At 49.9% G+C, this 18,220-nt stretch overlaps 1 protein-coding gene across 2 annotated transcripts in view; it reads left to right on the top strand.

Moving 5' to 3' along the window:
* Positions 1–519: 519 nt before the first annotated feature.
* Positions 520–18,220, top strand: part of TMEM94 (transmembrane protein 94) — a 114,042-nt gene continuing 96,341 nt past the window's right edge. For both annotated transcript variants that reach the window (XM_044300009.1, XM_044300008.1), the window contains exons 1-4: positions 520–648; positions 11,726–11,808; positions 11,899–12,012; positions 13,966–14,090. In XM_044300009.1, the coding sequence (XP_044155944.1) occupies positions 11,785–11,808; positions 11,899–12,012; positions 13,966–14,090 (263 nt within the window). In that variant the 5' untranslated portion in view covers positions 520–648; positions 11,726–11,784. The remainder of the gene's footprint in view (positions 649–11,725; positions 11,809–11,898; positions 12,013–13,965; positions 14,091–18,220) is intronic.

Below are 18,220 nucleotides of genomic sequence, written 5' to 3'. Positions count from 1 at the left end.
ATCTGCTGGCAGGGGTTTTCTGATTGGTGGGGCCCAAAGGATAGGTCCTCAGTGCAGTGTACAGATGTGTGAGGTAGGAGGAGGCTGTCACTGGTGCCTCACACAGCAGTGACTGCTCCATATACTTCTACAGCCGCTGCATATGGAGTTTAGACACCACTCGTCTATTATACCTCGTGACCATCGGCGGCACGTAACACGTGACGTCACGTCTCATTTTACCCACTCCAATCTAGTTCCTACCTTCGCTTGCCTATGCCGCAGCCACCTCATCCTCATAAACTAGCAAACACCGCCCCCTACAGGTAAGCGGTTCTTCACTTCGCTGCGAACTTTCCTCCCCTGACCTTTCATTTCTAGAGAGGACACAACACCGCTTTGTGGACTCCCCAGAATGTCTCCTACTGTATGTCCGTAGAGACCGCCGAGGCAGCCATTTTCTTGGAGACCAGCAACCGGTTTTGTTTCAATACCTGTCTACCACAAAATGACTTCGGGAATTGGAGACAAGAAGATGCGGTGACTGTTATTTATTTTATTTTTCTTGTACAGAACGCGGCTAGCGATGACAGAATCATGGCTGCTTGTGGCTAAGCTGGAACCTGGGATAGGCTGCTGGTAGACATTGCAGAGAGTGTGGAAGGACTGGTGAGTGCGACTGGTCCTCCTGGCTATTTACGTGCGTGCATCCACTGACCCTGTAGTAGTCTATATTATAAAATGCCGGGGGGAAATGTCTCAGCCCTGCGACAAATGCATACTATGTCTCTATAAGTGTGAGATTGCACATGAGCAAGCTGAGCCATGACTTGTTCCAAACAGATCCCGATGGATCCTATGTGAGGCTCTTAGTAAAGAATTCCCGGACCTTGAGGGAATGGCAAAAATGCCAATGTGAACGGAGCCTTATTTGTATATAACGCAGCTGTCCCTTGTGTATGATATAAAGGTTATATCATGTCCCATGATGCAACTGCCTGTCACTATTGGGGGGCACCGCTGATCACCCGGGCACCAAGGTCACTCATATGGGGAGGCAGAGGCACAGGGCAGTGTTATTGGGGCAGCAGAAGTGTTAGGCCACTTTCACAGGCATTGGGGGTCATTCACTAAGGTCGGCTTTTTACGCCGGTCTTGGATTCCCCCCCTACACTGATGCGTTTGCCCCTGCCTGGAGTAGTTTTTCGCCTTTCCAGGCATGAATGTTGGTAAATTTGCCAGGACCCCCGTCCCGCCCAGCTGTTGAGCACAGCATAAAACCGCCCGTGCAACAAAACATTATCACACAGCCAATCAGAAAAGGGACTTGGGACTTTTATTTTTACAACTTAAAGGGGTTGACCGTCTTTTATGCTCATGATAGGTCGTCAATATCGGATCAGAGGGGTCCGACACCCGGTACCCCCACCGATCAGCTGTATGAGGAGACGGCGCGCAGTGTTCCTGTCTCTTTTCTTGTTGCTGCTTGTTTATGGCAAAATTCGGATGTGGACCGTGTTGCACCACATTTTTTGTGGACCCGTAGACTTCAACGGGTCCGCATTTTGTGGACAAGTATAGGACATGTTTTATCATCTTGCGGAAAGTCCTTTCTGCAAAAAGATAGCCTATGTCTGCAAAATGTGGGCCACGGACCCATTGAAGACGGTGGGTCCTGCAAATATAATGCGAACAGACGAGGGCGCAGTCATATTACGGTCGTGTACATGAGGGCCTTGCTTGTAGCTTCTGGGTCCCAATGCAAAATCCTCTGCCGGATCTCAATACCGGAATTAACAAGGCAAGTGTGAAAGTAGCCTTAGAGCTCACGCCTCCGGTAGAGCACGAAAACTCTGCCGTACAGACCTAGGCTACCTGCACACTGTGCGAATTACGCACGGCTTTTCCATGCGGATTCTCGCGCAGATAATACAGTACTAGCAAACGGAATCGGATTAGACAAATTTCATGGACTCTTAACTTTTTTTGTTCCACCTGGAAATTGCCGTGCGGATTTTGAAATTTACAGCATGTCAATTCTTTGTGAATTTTTCAATTTCAATGCAAGGGTGAGTCCTGCGGCAAAACGCATCAAATCTGCATTTAAAAATGCGCCAATTTTCTGTTTTAAAAAAACCCGCCCCCTTGTGCAGATGGCCTTAGTCGAACCTTGTATGTACAGAGGTATTAACCCCTTAGTGTCTCTAGCAGTGCCCGTGTCCTGTAGGTCTTCCGGTTTCCCAACGTTGCCATAAAAACAAATCAATAGGACATGTCGTAAAGAGCCGGAACCTCCCACGTATCCTGAGAACGGTTTTAGGCCTCTTTCACATGAGTGAGTTTTCAGTCAGGGCGCCATGACGTATTTCACGCATCATCTCTACGTTCAGGAAAAATCGCAGCATGTTCTATGTTGTTTTATTCACGCTGCTCTGGTTCCATAGAAGTGAATGGGGTTTCAGTGAAAAACGGAAGCCATCCGGATGCAATGCGTATTTCACTGATGGTTGCTAGGAGATGTAGATGGTTATTATTCATTTTTTATTTTATTTTATTTTCTCGCCCAATTCCTTGGGGGACACAGGAACTCTTGGGTATAGCTTATCTCCATAGGAGGCGTGACACTAAGTGAAGACTGTTAAGCCCCTCCTCCATCAGCTATACCCTCAGCCTGGAGAGAGAGACTGCCAGTTTTTTGCTTAGTGTCAAGGAGGCAAGACACTCTCTGCACTGCAGAGCTGTCTTTGCAAAGATTTTTTTATTTTTCTTTTTTTCTTTTATTTTTCATTTGTTTTTTCCTACAGGGACAACAGAGTCGCAGTAGACCTCTCTGTTTTCCCGGGGTTGAGCTGCGCCAGGGCCGGTTATCCGCCCTGCTGCCTCCCCCACAGAAGAAAAGGAGGACCAGGGCAGCCCATGCTCCCCTGCATCCCGCCAGCACAGGGTCGCCCACCTGCAAGTCCCTCTCCAGTTGCTGCCACTTCTGTGTCAGTGGCTGAAGGGGCGTCCCAGCTGGATGGACTAGAGGGTGAAGTCGCCGAATGGTGAGGTGGCTGTACAGCCGTGCCGCTCCCCCCCTCTCCTCCCCTCCCCTCCTTTTCTCCTCTTTCTCCGCTCCCTCCTACTCCCCTCCGCTCCGTTCTCGCTCCTGTCCCCGTTAGCTGGCTCCTACCGTTTGCGGGCCTCCGTTGCTCCGATTCAGGGGCGGGCCTATCGATCTGTCGGCGCTCTCTGGGCAGGCTGAGCGGCGTCATGGAGGAGGGTTACTACAGAGGCGGCGACACGGATCCTCTCCATCGGCTCATGTCTTCAGAGACCCATTGCGGGTCCGGAGGGCTATATCATCGGGGTTCGGCGGCGGGCGGCATTTTGTTCGCGCGCGCGCGAAATGTCTCGGCGGGGGGCGGAGTTTTCAGGCGCTTACATGTGCTCTGGATTCAGTTAAGGGGCGGACGTCTTTTCTCCCGCTCCTCACCAGCCCCGCCCCTTCTCGTGCCTGCTTGCTGCTGTGTGCAGGACGGATCTTGCTGCTGTTCGTCTGCTGTGCCACGGTCGTCTGCTTCACTGTGACCTGGTAGGACTGTTGACCCTCTCCAACACTGCAGCCCTCTGGCCTGGAAATATTGTTTCCAACCAACATGTCTGACCCCTTAGTGCCTGTGGGACCTTGGTATCATACCTGCACCGCGTGTAAGGCGCCGCTCCCTCAAGGGCAGTCTGACCCACATTGCTCGGCTTGCAAAGACCCATTGCAGGGTCCGCCATCTGTTGTGTCACCCCCTGGCCTCTTGGATCCCCCTGACTGGGCTAGATCCCTGTCCCAGGCTGTGGTTAGTCTCACTAGCGTTGTGGGCCGACTTGCAGAGGCGTTGCCATTACCGCAGCCGGATGATTCCCCTGCTGGGCCCTCCGGGTCCGCTGTTTTAGCCGACCCGGCTGAGTCCCTCTCTGCAGGCGATTCCTCCAGAGCCCGTCAACCCCAGAAGCGGCCGAGGGTGGATCACCGGTCATCCTCAGATGCTTCGGTATTCCCCCCCAAGGGTGCGTTCTCAGTCGGGTCCTTCCTCCTTACAGGATTTGCCCTCTGAAGGGGAGCTAGTCGATTCCGATTGGGATATGGACTCGGCACTGCCTTCAAAACTGGCCTCTGCCGTGGGCCATCTTATTAGCAATATCCGTGATACTTTTAAGATTCACGATGATCCCCCTGATCCTGAAAAGACCAGTGTTTCCTTTTATCGCCAAAAACAGGCGTCTGCAGTTTTTCCCCTCCATGCTGACTTTTCGTCAGTGGTTTCTAAGGCCTGGGCCCGTCCTGATGCACGGTTTACCCCGCCAAAAAAGTTGGATGTCTGTTATCCGTTCCCGGCGGATTGCATTTCTAACTGGGCGTCACCCCCTAAGGTCGACCCCCCCTGTGGCCCGTCTGTCCAAGAGCACGGCTATTCCCGTTGCGGATGGTTCTTCCTTACAATCTACTGAGGATCGCCGTATAGAGGCCCTTACAAAGGGTATCTTTGCGGCCTCCGGTTCCGCTCTTAGGCCAATTTTTGCCTCCGCTTGGGCTGGAAAAGCGGTTTCAGAGTGGGCGTCTCAGCTGGATCTGGAGCTTGAATCCGACGTCCCTATTCAAGACCTCCGTGCTCTGGCTCAACTTATCGTTCAGGCCGGTAAGTTTGTCTGTGAAGCATCCCTGGATGCCGGGGCTCTCATCACCCGTTCCTCTGCCCTGGCCGTTTCGGCTAGAAGGGAGCTTTGGTTAAAGGTTTGGTCGGCGGACGCCGCGTCAAAGCGGTCTCTTACTAGCCTTCCCTTCACTGGTTCTCGTTTGTTCGGGACTTGCTTGGATGAAATCATCTCTGAAGCCACAGGGGGGAAGAGTACTCATCTTCCCCAATCTAAGGCTAGAAGCGCTACTCGTGGTCGTCCCACCTTCTCCCGCTTCAGGTCTTCTCGTAGGGCTTCCGCTCCTCGCACCGCTTCAGGTCCATCCGCTAATCCTGTCCAGGACAGGCGTAAAAAACCCTTTTTTCGGACCCAGCCCTCCTGGCGCAAGTCACAACCTGCTCGCGCTCCCGCGACCAAGCAGGCCCCCGCCTGAAGGTGCGCCCCCACCCACCCGGGTGGGGGGACGTCTCCTCCTGTTCAGGGACTTCTGGCAGGCGCACGTCTCCGACGCCTGGGCCCTCGAGGTTGTGTCTTCCGGGTACAAACTCGAGTTTGCGTCCCTTCCCCCAGTTCGGTTCTTTCGTTCCTGGGTTCCCCAGGATCCCCGAGGGGCGGCCGATTTCTTTGCTGCCGTTCACACCCTTCTGGACAAGGGAGTCATCGCCCCGGTTCCTATGGGGGACAGGTTCAAAGGGTTCTATTCGAACCTTTTTGTGGTCCCCAAGAAAGAAGGTTCGGTGCGTCCCATTCTGGATCTAAAACGGCTGAACCGCTTCCTTCGTCTTCAGCGATTCCGGATGGAGTCTCTCAGGTCGGTGGTGGCTTCTCTGGAACAGGGGGAGTTCCTGGCCTCCATCGATATCCAGGACGCCTATCTTCATATTCCAATCGCGCGTTGTCATCAGTGCTTTCTGCGCTTTGCAGTGGGGTCCGACCACTACCAGTTCGTGGCCCTTCCCTTCGGGCTGGCGACGGCCCCTCGTGTTTTCACGAAGGTCCTTGCCCCCGTCCTCGCCTTACTTCGTTCCAGGGGAGTTTTTCTACTTCCGTATCTGGACGATCTCCTAATCAAGGCGCCTTCTCTGTCACAGACTTCCGCCAGTGTGGATCTCTCGCTGCAAACCTTGCGCCGGTTCGGTTGGATTATCAACCTACCCAAATCCTCTCTTGTTCCTTCCCGGCAATTGGTCTTTCTGGGGATGCTGCTGGATACGGATTCAGCGGTGGTTCGGCTTCCGTTGGAAAAGCGCCTGCTCCTTCATCGGTCGGTTCAGAGCCTTCTGTCCCACCGCCGCCTTTCCTTCCGGTTCAGCATGCGGGTCCTGGGACAGATGGTGTCCTGCTTCGAGGCGATTCCTTACGCACAGTACCACTCCCGCACCTTTCAGACGGTCATTCTGTCCGCCTGGGACAAGTCCCAGGAGAGTCTGGATCGGCATTTTCCTCTTTCCCCCCAGGTTCGTTCCTCTCTCCTCTGGTGGCTGCGGACCCCTCTCCAGGGGAAGTCCTTCCTGCCAATAACTTGGTTGGTGATTACCACCGATGCCAGTCTGCGGGGTTGGGGGGGAGTGTTTCCTCCTCGGTCCGTCCAGGGCACTTGGTCTCCATCGGAGTCCAGACTGCCGATCAACGTTCTGGAGCTGAGGGCCATCCTCCTCTCGCTCCGGCACTGGACTTCGCTGCTTCAGGGTCGCCCAGTTCGGGTCCAATCGGACAATGCCACAGCTGTGGCGTACATAAATCACCAGGGGGGCACTCGCAGTGCGGCGGCGATGAGGGAGGGGTCTCTGATCCTTCGCTGGGCGGAGGTTCATGTTCCTGCCCTTTCGGCCATTTACATCCCGGGGGTGGACAATTGGGCGGCGGATTTCCTCAGCCGGACGACGATCGACCCGGGGGAGTGGTCTCTGCACCCCGACGTCTTCGAGTCTCTTTGTCTCCGTTGGGGTCGTCCGGACGTGGATCTCATGGCCTCCAGATTCAACCACAAACTTCCCACCTACGTGGCCAGGGCCAAGGATCCGGACGCTTACGGCGCAGACGCGCTCGTCCTCCCCTGGACGGAGTTTTCGCTCCTCTACGTGTTTCCGCCCCTGCCTCTTCTTCCACGGGTCCTTCGGAAGATTGCGGCGGAGGGCACGCCAGCAATCCTGATAGCCCCGGACTGGCCGCGTCGTCTTTGGTTCGCCGACCTTATGTTGCTTCTGGCAGACGCTCCCTTGCCTCTGCCTCTCAGAGAAGACCTCCTCTCTCAGGGGCCGATCTTCCACCAGCATTTAGGGTCGCTACGTTTAGCGGCGTGGCTATTGAAACCGCGGTCCTGACGCGGCGGGGGTTTTCGGCTGACGTGGTCCGTACCATGATTCGTGCGCGTAAACCGGCATCGTCCAGGATTTATTACCGTACCTGGCGGGCCTATTTAGCCTTCTGCGAGGCCTTAGGGATTCCTCCTCTGCGGTTTTCCCTTCCTACGGTTTTGTCCTTTTTGCAGTCTGGTCTGGATCTGGGCTTGGGTCTCAGTACCCTGAAGGGTCAGATTTCGGCTCTTTCGGTCCTTTTTCAGCGCCCTCTGGCTCCGCTCGGTCCAGTTAAGACCTTTCTTCAGGGGGTTGCTCACTGTGCTCCCCCGTATCGCCCTTCCGTTCCTGCTTGGGATCTTAACGTTGTGCTGACGGCTCTCCAATCTTCCCCTTTCGAGCCTCTGCGCAAGGTTTCCCCTCGCTTGTTGTCTTGCAAAGTTTTCTTTCTCGTCGCTATCACGTCTCTTCGGCGTGTGTCTGAGTTGGCGGCTCTTTCTTGCGTGGAGCCCTTCTTGGTTTTTCACCAGGACAAGGTGGTTCTCCGCCCAGTTCCGGTTTTTCTTCCGAAAGTGGTGTCCGCCTTTCACCTGAATGAAGATATTGTCCTTCCTTCCCTGTGTCCGTCCCCGTCGCATCCTCGGGAACGGGATCTTCACCGTCTGGATGTTGTTCGGGCTCTCAGGATCTACCTGGATGTGACCAGACCCTTTCGACGCTCGGATTCTCTGTTTGTGGTTCCGGAGGGTCCGCGCAGGGGGCTGGCGGCGTCTAAGGTGGTTGTTGCCCGCTTCCTCAAGATGGCTATCGTTGAGGCTTACCGTGCTAGGGGCAGGGATCCGCCCTTTGGTGTTACCGCTCATTCTACGAGAGCGGTCGGGGCTTCCTGGGCTCAGCGTAATCGTGCCTCGGCTGAACAGCTGTGCAAGGCGGCCACCTGGTCTTCTTTGCACACGTTCACCAAGTTTTACAGGGTTAACACTTATGCCTCGGCGGATGCTGCTTTAGGCCGCTTGGTCTTGCAGGCGGCGGTGCCTTAATGTCTAGGGTGCTTGGTTCGCCTTGGGTTGTGGTCCCTCCCTATTTGTGGACTGCTTTTGAACATCCCAAGAGTTCCTGTGTCCCCCAAGGAATTGGGCGAGAAAACGAGATTTTTGTATAACTTACCAGTAAAATCTCTTTCTCGCTCTTCCTTGGGGGACACAGCGCCCACCCATTGTTTTTTGCTTGCCCTACGGGTGTTTTTTTGACTTGTTAGTGTTGGTTTGGTTACTCCTTGCCTTTGTCCTTTCACTACTTGGGCACATAACTGGAAGTCTCTCTCTCCAGGCTGAGGGTATAGCTGCTGGAGGAGGGGCTTAACAGTCTTTTACTTAGTGTCACGCCTCCTATGGAGATAAGCTATACCCAAGAGTTCCTGTGTCCCCCAAGGAAGAGCGAGAAAGAGATTTTACTGGTAAGTTATACAAAAATCTCGTTTTTTTCATGCGCGTGAAAAAACGCATCAAAAACCTCATGGACCTCTGCAGACTGGACTCACGGGAGCCTCGTTCTCTGGTTCCGAGGGTTCGAAACACTTTGCATATTCTATCGAGGCCTGCATCTCCTCTGTTTTCAGTTAGGCTACCTGGGCACATTGCGGTTTATGTGCGTTTTTACTAACCGTTTTTCTGTGCAGAAAAACCTTAGCGTAAGGCCTCATGCACACGACCGTTGTTTTGGTCCGCATCCGAAATGCAGTTTTTGCGGCTTGGATGCGGACTCATTCACTTCAATGGGGCCGCAAGAGTGCTCCCCTGCATTCGTTGCTCCGTTCCGTGGTCTGCCCCCAAAAATATAACCTGTCCTATTCTTGTCTGTTTTTGCGGACAAGAATAGGCAGTTATATCAACGGCTGTCCGTGCCGTTCCGCAAATTGCGGAAAGCACACGGACGCCATCCGTGTTTTGCAGATCCGCAATTTGTGGACCGCAAAACACACAACAGTCGTGTGCATGAGGCCTAATACAGCACCAGCAAAGCGAATGAGATGCGACAAATCTCATGTACGGTTGACACTTTTTCTTCTATACAGAAATGGACCTGCAGTGCGTATTTAGAAATCCACAGCATCTCCATTGTGTGTGCGATTAAATTTTAGTATTTTTTATATATATATATATATATATATACAGACGTGGACAAAATTGTTGGTACCCTTTGGTCAATGAAAGAAAAAGTCACAATGGTCACAGAAATAACTTTAATCTGACAAAAGTAATAATAAATTAAAATTCTATAAATGTTAACCAATGAAAGTCAGACATTGTTTTTCAACCATGCTTCAACAGAATTATGTAAAAAAATAAACTCATGAAACAGGCATGGACAAAAATGATGGTACCCCTAGAAAACACAGAACATAATGTGACCAAAGGGACATGTTAATTCAAGGTGTGTCCACTAATTAGCATCACAGGTGTCTACAACCTTGTAATCAGCCATTGGGCCTATATATATGGCTCCAGGTAATCACTGTGTTGTTTGGTGATATGGTGTGTACCACACTCGACATGGACCAGAGGAAGCAAAGGAAAGAGCTGTCTCAAGAGATCAGAAAGAAAATTATAGACAAGCATGTTAAAGGTAAAGGCTATAAGACCATCTCCAAGCAACTAGATGTTCCTGTGAGTACAGTTGCACATATTATTCATAAGTTTAAGATCCATGGGACTGTAGCCAACCTCCCTGGACGTGGCCGCAGGAGGAAAATTGATGACAAATCTAAGAGACGGATAATCCGAATGGTAACAAAAGAGCCTAGAAAGACTTCTAAAGAGATTCAAGGTGAACTTCATGCTCAAGGAACATCAGTGTCAGATCGCACCATCCGTCGTTGTTTGAGCCAAAGTGGACTACATGGGAGACGACCAAGGAGGACACCATTGTTGAAAACGAATCATAAAAAAGCAAGACTGGAATATGCCAAACTACATGTTGACAAGCCACAAAGCTTCTGGGAGAATGTCCTGTGGACAGATGAGACAAAAATCGAAGTTTTTGCCAAGGCACATCAGCTGTATGTTCACAGACGAAAAAATGAAGCATATCAAGAAAAGAACACTGTCCCTACTGTGAAACATGGAGGAGGCTCTGTTATGTTCTGGGGCTGCTTTGCTGCGTCTGGCACAGGGTGTCTTGAATCTGTGCAGGGTACAATGAAATCTCAAGACTATCAAGGAATTCTAGAGAGAAATGTACTAGCCAGTGTCAGAAAGCTTGGTCTCAGTCGCAGGTCATGGGTCTTGCAACAGGACAATGACCCAAAACACACCGCTAAAAACACCCAAGAATGGCTAAGAGGAAAAAATTGGACTATTCTAAAGTGGCCTTCTATGAGCCCTGACCTCAATCCTATTGAGCATCTTTGGAAGGAGCTGAAACATGCAGTCTGGAAAAGGCACCCTTCAAACCGGACACAACTGGAGCAGTTTGCTCATGAGGAGTGGGCCAAAATACCTGCTGAGAGGTGCAGATGTCTCATTGACAGTTACAGGAAGCGTTTGATTGCAGTGATTGCCTCAAAAGGTTGCGCAACAAAATATTAAGTTAGGGGTACCATCATTTTTGTCCATGCCTGTTTCATGAGTTTATTTTTTTACATAATTCTGTTGAAGCATGGTTGAAAAACAATGTCTGACTTTCATTGGTTAACATTTATAGAATTTTAATTTATTATTACTTTTGTCAGATTAAAGTTATTTCTGTGACCATTGTGACTTTTTCTTTCATTGACCAAAGGGTACCAACAATTTTGTCCACGTCTGTATATATATAATTATTTTATTTATTTTTTGTGCCGATTTCATCCTTTGCAATGCAAGGATGAGATCTGCTGAATACGAAATTCACAAGCAACACATGCGATTTTTTTTTTATTGATTTTTTTTTTTTTGTATTTTTTGAAAAAAAAATAATTTGGAGCAGAAACGCCTAGAAATCTGCACAAAAAACCATGTGGAAGTTCTTTTTCACAACCCGCCCCCGTGTGCAGGTACCTTTTTAGAGGGACCTTGCGTGAACCGAATCCACACATGTCACTGATGGTTCCCCTGTTCACTTTGTCATTGACTCCTCTTTAAAGGGATTGTGCAGGGGTTTTATATTGATGACCTATCCTCAGGATAGGTCATCAATATCAGATCGCTGGGGGTCCGACACCCAACACCCCACCGATCAGCTGTTTTAAGGCGTCGTTCCACGCGAGCGCCACTTCCTGGTCATTACACTGCCCGTTGTCTTGGAAGTGCAGTGTAATGATAAGTACTCCTTCTCCTAGTACTACTTCTCCTTCCATTCACTTGAATGGGGCAAGTATTTATAATTACATTGCGGCGCCACTGCAAAGGAGACGACGGGTAGTGTAATGAAGAGGAAGCAGCGCTCGCATAAAGCACTGCTTCCTTCTCAAATAGCTGATTTGCAGGGGTCCTGGGTGTCAGACCCCTGCTGATCACATATTGATGACCTATCTTGAGGATAGGTCATCAATCGAAAACCCCTGTACAACCCCTTTTAAGTGTTAACCTCTCCTGCTTGCACCGGTCCCATTGATGCCACCTCACATCCTCAGGGGAGACTCGAGCGGCGTCATCCCCGTCTCAGTGGAGCGAATAGCTTCTCATTAATCATTTGTTGCATAGCATTAGCAAATCCAGGATTATACAGAGGCATTTGTGCTCTTATGTAAAAGAAGGAGAATTTCTCACCCAGACTGTGATTCTTATATTTCCCGTGTGTAGGGACGGTGGTGGCGGTGGCCAAGAAGACCTTACATGAGTGCCCTCAGAGGTTATGCCCCATGGAGCCCAATGAGAAGATCCAGGTAGGTGATCAATTAATTTTATATTTTTTTAGGTTTTATTGAGACTGTGTTGAACGATTGGATGAATTCTTTACATTTTTTTATTTCCAGGATGGTCTTCATCCCTATCTGGGGCTCTCCACCCGCCAGGCTCTGTCACATTTGCAGGAACAACTGTCGTCTGCCCTGAACGATCATGAGCAGAAGAGGACGGTGTTGTGGAGGGTGAGGTTACATAGAGTGGTATGCATGGAGAAAGCATTCAAAATAGCTTCCATATTATTTTTAGATGACATCTTCAAAGGGTTCCCCATGGCAGCGCACGTAGACTTCATATCTGCATGTTACATGCACTCATCCGAGTGGATAGGATGTGCACGCTCGTTCCAACAGCTCGTAAACAAGAGAGCCCTGCGGGGTGATCGGCACAATTCGGAAGGCATCGGTCTTACTGAAATCTCAAATGGAACATGAAGTGTTGTTCCCCTCCATTTTTATCTGGCAGCTTAAAAGGGTATTCCTATTTTAGACATTGGGGGCATATCGCTAGGATATGCCCCCAATGTCTGATGGATTCGGGTCCTACCTATACCTAGAACAGAGCCCGCAAAGTGCCGGAGGGTGAACCCTGCCCTCCATTAATTCCTATGGGTCTGCCGAAAATAGCTGAGCGGTGCGTTTGGCTATTTTCGCAAGTCCCATTGAAATGAATTGGAATCGCATAGCGCATGCGGAGCTGCCGCTCCATTCACTTCTATGGAGCTGACTGAAATAGCCAAGTCAGTGCTCGGCTATTTTCGTTGCTCCCATAGGAATGAATAGAGGGCAGCAGCGCATGCGCGGTGCACCCTCTGGCACTATGCGGGACCCTGCACCTATTAGACATTGGGGGCATATCCTAGCAATGGGACAACCCCTTTTAATGTCCTATTGCAGACAGCAGCGGGAGAGGACTCCTGCTGCAGTTAGGTGCCTAACAGCCAAGTCTGATCTGAGGTGTGGGACAAAGAGGAGGGAAATGGATGAGTTCCTGGGACATATTCTCTCTTTATTTGAAAAAGTTTTAATTGCATTATAAGCAAGATGGTATAAATGGGGAAGAGGATATTAAAGCGTACCGGAGTTAAAAAAAAATACAAAACTTTGCATAATGGCTGTGATTCTTTGTACCACCATAGCTGTGAAGAACGGTTATGTTTGGGCTTCCCTAATGTTTTTATTTATAGCCATATTATTGCCTGTTTCATCTGCACAGCTAGATGCATTTCACTCAGAATCAGGGGGTGTCTCCCTTCTGCCAGCGCTGTACTACTACTTACCACTATGTTTGTTTTAAGCTTCGGAAATCAGACTTGCAGAAAGGCTCCTGTGATTTTCGGACACAGTGTAGAAGCAAGCTCAGGATGTCACCTAGCTCTGACACGCCTCCACTTCCTCAGCCATTCTGACAACAGGCAGTGGACTGAAATTTAGGTGGGAGTGAGACCCCTAGTGGCCCTGACTTTACAGCTTTTTTTGGGGTGGATGCCTGCAGATTTTTTTAATGAAGTGATTTAGAAATTTACTAATTACACTATTCTCTTCTAATTGAAATGAAAATTTGTGAAAGTACAGTGACCCTTTAAGGGAGGATTTCCTATTATTTTAAAGGAAAACTGCATGTAATCTGCAGCGGTAGCCTAAGCCTCTGCTCTGTCTATGCTTAAGAGTCCTGTGGGCGGTCCTACTCAGTGATTGACCGCTGCATAGAGCGTTTGCTGTCAGGAAGTAGGACCGCCCACATGACTCCTAAACATAGAGCAGACGTTAAAATACAAACGCTACTGAATATTTTGCCATAAAACGATACATCCGTCTGCTCTGTAACATTGCACTGCATTTTATAGGTGTCAGGTTCCCTTTAATATGGGAGAGCCGGTACGTGGGTGCATCCATCTTATCTATCTTTAATTCATTTATATGCAGAAATTAGATGAGAGTTGCTGTTTAATCAGGTTTTTTTTTTATTATTATTTTTTTTTTATGATGTACGATTGACACCATGACTTCAGTAAACGTTGTTCTGGTTTGCCTCGCCCTGTATGACTTGTTTGTTGCTTTTACAATCTGCCCTTTGAAGTGGCTTCCGTCTATTACAACCTCAAGGTCATGTTTTTCTAACAAGGTTTCTCTCTGCAGGACTGGAGACGGAGCTTCATCTATCACTCTAACCGCTCGTCTTGCTTTCATTGGCCCGGGGCGGCGCTGATGTTGATTGCAACACTACTACTCCTATGTTGTTATGGCAGCCAGCCAGATGGGAGGTGAGCCTGGCACCGCTTCATATCGTCCCTTTTATGCTGCTACCGTAATCTTGCATGTCTCTGCCGCTTAAAGGGCACCTGTCCCCGCTCCTGACATGCCTGTTTTAATAGCTTCATGCATTCCCCATGTAATATCAATTCTGGAGCATCTAGTCTTATGGCTCCATGTTGTGCCATTCCTTTGTTATTTCTGCTAGAAGTTACGAATGAATTGCTAGCAGTCTGCAGTAAGGGTACAGAGGGGAGGTAACCAGTTGGGGGTGTGTCTAAGAATGGCAGCACTGATTGGATAGAGTTCGTGTGTGCAGGGACACGCCCCCAACTGGTTTCCACCCCTCTGTACCCTTACTGCAGACTGCTGGCAATTTATTCATAGCTTCTAGCAGGAATCCTAAAGGAATCTCACATCATAGTCATAATAATAGATTTTCCAGATTTGTTATTACATGTGGGATGCATGAAGCCATTAAACCAGGAGTGATGAAAGGTCCTATTTAAAGGGCACCAATCTTATGTCAAAAGGTTTGATGGGTGGGGTCTGAGTGTTGAGATCCCCACTGGTCACCGAAACAAAGCAGAAGTAGTACTTAGCTGGGTGGTGTGCCCCTTTAAATGTTTTGACCGTCGGCTGCTGAGCACTGAATGTACAAACTCCTAGACTTTCTATGAGCCGTACAGCGCTCTGCAGAGGTGATCTGAAATGAAGGGAGATAGCACCCAGCTCAGCATTTATGCCCCTTCATTTTAGCCATCAGTGGGGGTCTCATCACACAGACCCTACTGATAAAAAAAGTCATTCATTTTGACTAATGAATGTAGCTAAAATGAGAGGCGCCACAAGTGGGGCACTTAGCTGAGTCAATGTGGGCCATTTTGTTTTTAAAGGGGTTGTGTCCCTTCAGCAAATGGCATTTATAATGTAGAGAGAGTTAATACGAGCCACTTACTAATGTATTGTGATTGTCCATATTGCTTCCTTTGCTGGCTGGATTAAATTTTCCATCACATTATACACTGCTCGTTTACATGGTTACGACCACCCTTCAACCCATCAGTGGTGGTCATGCTTGCACACTATAGGAAAAAGCACTAGCCTATGTGCTGTCCTGACGACCAGCGAGGCCGGCGCTTTTTTCTATAGTGTGCAACCACGACCACCACTGATGGATTGCAGGGTGGTCGTAACCATGGAAACGAGCAGTGTATAATGTGATGTGATGGAAAATTGAATCCAGCCAGCAAAGGAGGCAAAATGGATAATAACAATACATTAGTAAATGCCTTGTTTTAACTTCCTTTACATAATAAATGCTATTTGCTTGAGTGAGACATCCCCTTTAAACAGCTTGTGGCATGCCATACAATGTATTAACCATTGCAATTTTTCAAAACGGGACCAACAAAGTGAAGGGGGAGCAGCTGTTCTGCCCTCCATTCACCACTATGGGAGTTCCGACAGTAGCCAAGCGCTGGTCCGTTTATTTCTAGCAGTCCCATACCGAACTGAATAGAGAGGACGCTGCGCTCGGCAACCCTGGTCAGGAGATGGGTGCAGGTCCCACCTCTGGGATCTGCTCCTATCTGACACTTCTATGGCACGATATGCTATAGAAATTGATCTGGGACAACACTTGTCACCCTCGGGATCGTGTATAAAATATTTCTTAATGGATTATTTTCATCTCAGATTTTCATGGCAGAGTCCTTTAATGGGAATAACCTGGGTAAGCGCTGGCCGGTGAAGCTACACGGTTTCTGATTTACTGTTATGGGAGTTACATAAACAGTGGAGCGCATATGGCTCAGCACCCAGATCAGCATTCATGCCCTGCCATCAGTGGGGGGTCTTGCTATACAGACCCCACCAGTCAAAGCTTATGGCATATCTAACGTTTTCTTTAAAATATAGTTATCCCTTAAAGACTTTGAACACCTTTTGGGTGTATTTTTTTTTTTATGAATGCATTTTACTCATTTTGGGATAATAATCACTTTTTCAATTGTTTTTTATTAAAAACTTTCAGCAGTTTTTGTCCTACAGGGTTAAGTTGCAGCGTAGCTGCAGAGTATCTTGCGTTCAGTGAGCCGTCAGGTTGCTTTTGCTGACGGCTGGATGCACAACCCTGATCTCTAAACTCCTGACAGCTCATGAACACTTATTTAAGCCATATTCTTATCGGGTTGAAAGGGATCTAGCTGTAATGAGTGTTTCTCGCCCAATTCCTTGGGGGACACAGGAACTCTTGGGTATAGCTTATCTCCATAGGAGGCGTGACACTAAGTAAAAGACTGTTAAGCCCCTCCTCCAGCAGCTATACCCTCAGCCTGGAGAGAGAGACTTTCAGTTTTTTGCTTAGTGTCAAGGAGGCAAGACACCCTCTGCACTGCAGAGTTGTCTTTGTGAAGATTTTTTGATTTTTTACTTTTTTATTTTATTTTCACTTGATTTTTTTTTTTTTTTTTCACAGGGACAACAGAGTCGCAGCAGACTTCTCTGTTTTCCCGGGGTTGAGCTGCGCCAGGGCCGGTTATCCGCCCTGCTGCCTCCCCCACAGAAGAAAAGGAGGACCAGGGCAGCTCTTGCTCCCCTGCATCCCGCCAGCCCGGGTCGCCCACCTGCAAGCCCCTCTCCAGCTACTGTCACTTCTGTGCCAGTGGCTGAAGGGGCGGCCCCAGCTGGATGGACAAGAGGGTGAAGACATCACATGGTGAGGTGGCTAGTGCAGCCATTCCGCTCCCCCTCCCTCCCTCCCTCTCCCTCCCTTCCTTGTGACTTCCTCCCCTCCGCTCTGTCTGTACTACGCCGACCTTATGTTGCTTCTGGCAGACGCTCCCTTGCCTCTGCCTCTCAGAGAAGACCTCCTCTCTCAGGGGCCGATCTTCCACCAGCATTTAGGGTCGCTACGTTTGACGGCGTGGCTATTGAAACCGCGGTCCTGACGCGGCGGGGGTTTTCGGCTGACGTGGTCCGTACCATGATTCGTGCACGGAAACCGGCCTCGGCCAGGATTTATTATCGTACCTGGCGGGCCTATTTGGCTTTCTGTGAGGCCTTGGGGACTCCCCCTCTGAGGTTTTCCCTTCCTACGGTCTTGTCTTTTTTGCAATCTGGTCTGGTTCTGGGCTTGGGTCTCAGTACCCTGAAGGGTCAGATTTCGGCTCTTTCGGTTCTTTTTCAGCGTCCGCTGGCTCCGCTCGGTCCGGTTAAGACCTTTCTTCAGGGGGTTGCTCATTGTGCTCCCCCCTATCGCCCTCCTGTTCCTGCTTGGGATCTAAACATTGTGTTGGCGGCTCTCCAATCTTCCCCTTTCGAGCCTCTGCGCAAGGTTTCCCCTCGCTTGTTGTCTTGCAAAGTTTTCTTTCTCGTCGCTATCACGTCTCTTCGGCGTGTGTCTGAGTTGGCGGCTCTTTCTTGCGTGGAGCCCTTCTTGGTTTTTCACCAGGACAAGGTGGTTCTCCGTCCTGTTCCGGACTTTCTTCCGAAGGTGGTGTCCGCCTTTCACCTGAATGAGGATATTGTCCTTCCTTCTCTGTGTCCGACCCCGTCGCATCCCCGGGAGCGGGAGCTTCACCGTCTGGATGTTGTTCGGGCTCTCAGGATCTACCTGGATGTGACCAGACCCTTTCGGCGTACGGATTCTCTGTTTGTGGTTCCGGAGGGTCCGCGCAGGGGGCTGGCGGCGTCTAAGGTGGTTGTTGCCCGCTTTCTCAAGATGGCTATTGTTGAGGCTTACCGTGCTCGGGGCAGGGATCCGCCCTTTGGTGTTACCGCTCATTCTACCAGAGCGGTCGGGGCTTCCTGGGCTCAGCGTAATCGTGCCTCGGCTGAACAACTGTGCAAGGCGGCCACCTGGTCTTCTTTGCACACGTTCACCAAGTTTTACAGGGTGAACACTTATGCCTCGGCGGATGCTGCTTTGGGCCGCTTGGTCTTGCAGGCGGCGGTGCCTTAATGTTTACGGTGCCTGGTTCGCTTTTGATTGTGGTCCCTCCCTGTTTGTGGACTGCTTTTGAACGTCCCAAGAGTTCCTGTGTCCCCCAAGGAATTGGGCGAGAAAACGAGATTTTTGTATAACTTACCAGTAAAATCTCTTTCTCGCTCTTCCTTGGGGGACACAGCGCCCGCCCAT

Source organism: Bufo gargarizans, chromosome 6, assembly GCF_014858855.1.
Source record: "Bufo gargarizans isolate SCDJY-AF-19 chromosome 6, ASM1485885v1, whole genome shotgun sequence".
Lineage (NCBI taxonomy): Eukaryota > Metazoa > Chordata > Amphibia > Anura > Bufonidae > Bufo > Bufo gargarizans.
This window is presented reverse-complemented; position numbering and strand designations above follow the sequence as displayed.